Here is a 3,120-nt window from a genome sequence, read left to right as displayed (position 1 = left end):
TAGTACTTCTGGCCAACTAATCTATCAAGCATTTGGTCAATAAAGGGGAGGGGAAAGTGGTCCTTCCGGGTGGCATTGTTCAATTTTTTATAATCAATGCAAATTCTCCACCCGGTGACAGTTCTTGTAGGGATTAAATCATTATTCTCATTAACTACTACAGTCATCCCCCTTTCTTGGGTGCACATTGAACTGGGCTTACCCATTTGCTGTCTGAGATAGGAAATACAATACCTGCATCAAGCCATTTAATCACTTCTTTTCTTACCACCTCTTTCATGATTGGATTGAGTCGGCATTATTGCTCTACAATGGGCTTGTGTCCGTCCTCCATGAGGATTTTGTGCATGCAAAAGGCTGTGCTAATGCCCTTAATGTCAGACATCGTCCACCCAAGTGCTCACTTGTGCTCACGTAGCACTCTCAACAGCTTTTCTTCCTGCAATTTAGACAAGTCAGAAGAAACAATAAAGGGTAAAGTGTCAGAGTCACCCAAATAAGCATATTGCAGGTGAGGTGGAAAAGGTTTAAGCTCCAATTTTGGGGCTTCCTCAATTGACGGCTTTGGAGGAGGTCCCTCTGGCCTATTCAAAGGCTCAAAGGGGTGTATCCCTTGCATGTACACACAATATGTATCTAGGATGTGCATCATCTCCTCAACCTCCTCGTCAGCCCCCAGGCTATCAAACAACATAAGTGCTTTCTCTAGAGAATCGTCTAGATATACACTCGAATAATGAATATGCTCATCAGCCTCAACAACAGATATCATTGAGAGCTCCTCATAGTGGCAGGGAAGTTGGATTGCTTTGTAGACATTAAAAACTGCTTCCTCGTCATCTACCCTCAAAATCATCTTTCCCTCTCTCACTTTGATAATTGCATCACCAGTAGCTAAGAGAGGTCGCCCCAATATGATTGGAACCAGTTCATCAGCCTCATAATCAAGGATAATGAAATTAGCAGGGAAGATGAATTTCTCAATCTGCAGCAATACATCTTCATTCACCCCTTCAGGGTATGCTATCGATCTATCAGCCAGTTGCAACATCACAGTAGTGGGCCTTGGAGCACCCAGGCCCAATTGTTTGAACAAAGACAAGGGCATCAGATTTATGCTTACCCCCAAATCGCAAAGAGCACGACCCACATCAATATTACCAATGCACACAGGAATCGTGAAGCTGCCAAGATCCTTAAGCTTTTGAGGGAGCTTATTTTGGACCCTTGAAGTGCACTCCTCAGTAAGTGTCACTGTCTCAAATTCAGTTAATCTTCTCTTGTGAGCCACTATATCTTTTATGTACCTAACATACTTTGAAATTTCACGAAGCACATCAACAAGTGGGATATTCAATTGAACCTGGCTCAACATAGAGAGAAATTTTGTGAACATGCGATCATCATTCTTTTTCTGCAATCTCTGAGGGAAAGGTAGTGGTGGCCTTGGGGCCTCCACTGGCTCTGGAATTTCAACAGCATTCTTTGGCTCATGAGTCACTTTAGGGATCAACTCTCCCTCAGGTATGGGCTTGTCTTTCTTTTTCTTTGGCACTTCATCTAGCTCCATCCCGTTTCTAAGTGTAACTGCATTCACTTGAGTGTTCTTTTCTGTATCACTGGGGAGAGCGCCTGCAGGTCTAGTGTTTTGATTTGTTGCTAACTGCCCCATTTGCCTCTCAAGATTTCTGAAGTTGGTCCTGAGTTGCTGATTGTCAATCAACAACTTCTTTAGCAAATCATTGGTATTTTCTTCCATTTGTTGGGGTGGTCTCTGAGGCTGATTGAAACTCCCTTGGGGTCTATGCTGATTCTGATTCTGCTGATTTCCACCCCATGAGAAGTTGGGATGATTCCCCCAATTTGGATTGTAAGAATTCCCGTATTGTGCATGCTGATTCGGTGGACCTCTGTTCTGTTGCCTCACATAATAGATGGATTCTAGATTTGTGGGGCACAAATCACTCATATGACTGTCGCCACAGAGTTCGCAGCAAATAGTCATTTGTTGTACATGTTGCATTGTCTGTGGCTGCTGCATTGTCATCCTAGTCATCTGATTGGCCAGCTTTGCAATATCGGCTCTCATGGCTGACACTTCGTCGAGCTCAAGTACCCCAGCTGATTTTTGCTTAACTGCCTTTCATGAATCACTATCACTTTGCCAGTTATTATCATTAGCAGTGAAGTTATTCATCATGATTTGGATTTCACTGTACGGTCTGGCCATGCAACTACCCCCACAAGCTGAATCAAGATTCATCTTTGAAGCATCATCTAACACATCTACAAAAGTGTGACCCAATACCTCGTCCGTTTGGCAATGATGAGGACAGTCTCTGAGCATCTTCTTGTACCTTTCCCATGCTTGACAAAGTGTCTCGCCAGCTCGTTGTTCAAACCCAAGAATTTGACTCCTCAATATCTTTGTTTTCTTAGTGGGGAAAAACTTGATTAAGAATTTCCTTGCCAGATCATCACAAGTGCGGATTGAATTCGTTGGTTCCTTATTCAACCACTCCTTAGCTTCCCCGATCAGTGAAAAGGGGAAAAGTGTCAACCTGACATAGTCCTTGGAAGCGTTCGGATAATTGTAAGTGTCCGTAATTTCCAAGAAATTCTGAATGTGCCTCTGCGGGTCTTCATGAGGTAAGCCCACAAATAGCCCTGTGGATTAGATCAGCTGCACCATGTATTGTTTTAGCTCAAAGTGCCCAGTGATATCAGGTTTCACAATAGCCTGAGTCATATTAGCCAGACTGGGCCTTGCGGCTTCGATCACCTCGCATTCCTCATTACCTGCCATCTCAATTGGCTGTGGTTGAACTACGATGTCCAACTCTCTTTCAATTCTAGTTATAGCGTCCACCTCCCTCCTCAATCTGTGAAGTATTCGTTCAATTTCGGGATCAAGAGGAAGGAGATTGTTTGCGCTTCTACTTCTTCGCATTCAAGAAAAGAAAACCTGTATTGGCACAAACAAAGTGAACTGAAAATTAAAACTTGAATAAATAAATAATAAAAGCTCAACTTAGTCAAGTACTAATTTCTAAGTCCCCGGCAACGGCGCCAAAAACTTGTTGCGACCAAAAACACTCACACAAGTGCACGTGATCGTCA

At 43.2% G+C, this 3,120-nt stretch overlaps 1 protein-coding gene across 1 annotated transcript; it reads right to left on the bottom strand.

The window, feature by feature from the left end:
* Positions 1–400: 400 nt before the first annotated feature.
* LOC138883373 (uncharacterized) lies at positions 401–2,089 on the bottom strand. Its single transcript, XM_070164055.1, has one exon. The coding sequence runs from the start codon at positions 2,087–2,089 to the stop codon at positions 401–403; it is 1,689 nt and encodes a 562-aa protein (XP_070020156.1).
* Positions 2,090–3,120: the final 1,031 nt, after the last annotated feature.

The sequence above is a fragment of the Nicotiana sylvestris genome, chromosome 12, assembly GCF_000393655.2.
Source record: "Nicotiana sylvestris chromosome 12, ASM39365v2, whole genome shotgun sequence".
Lineage (NCBI taxonomy): Eukaryota > Viridiplantae > Streptophyta > Magnoliopsida > Solanales > Solanaceae > Nicotiana > Nicotiana sylvestris.
Note: the sequence above shows the minus strand (reverse complement) of the source record. Positions and strands in the feature narration are given on the sequence as shown.

Coding starts and splice junctions, on each gene's coding strand:
- LOC138883373 (XM_070164055.1), bottom strand. CDS start 2,089: ATGAGAGCCGATATTGCAAAGCTGGCCAATCAGATGACTAGGATGACA.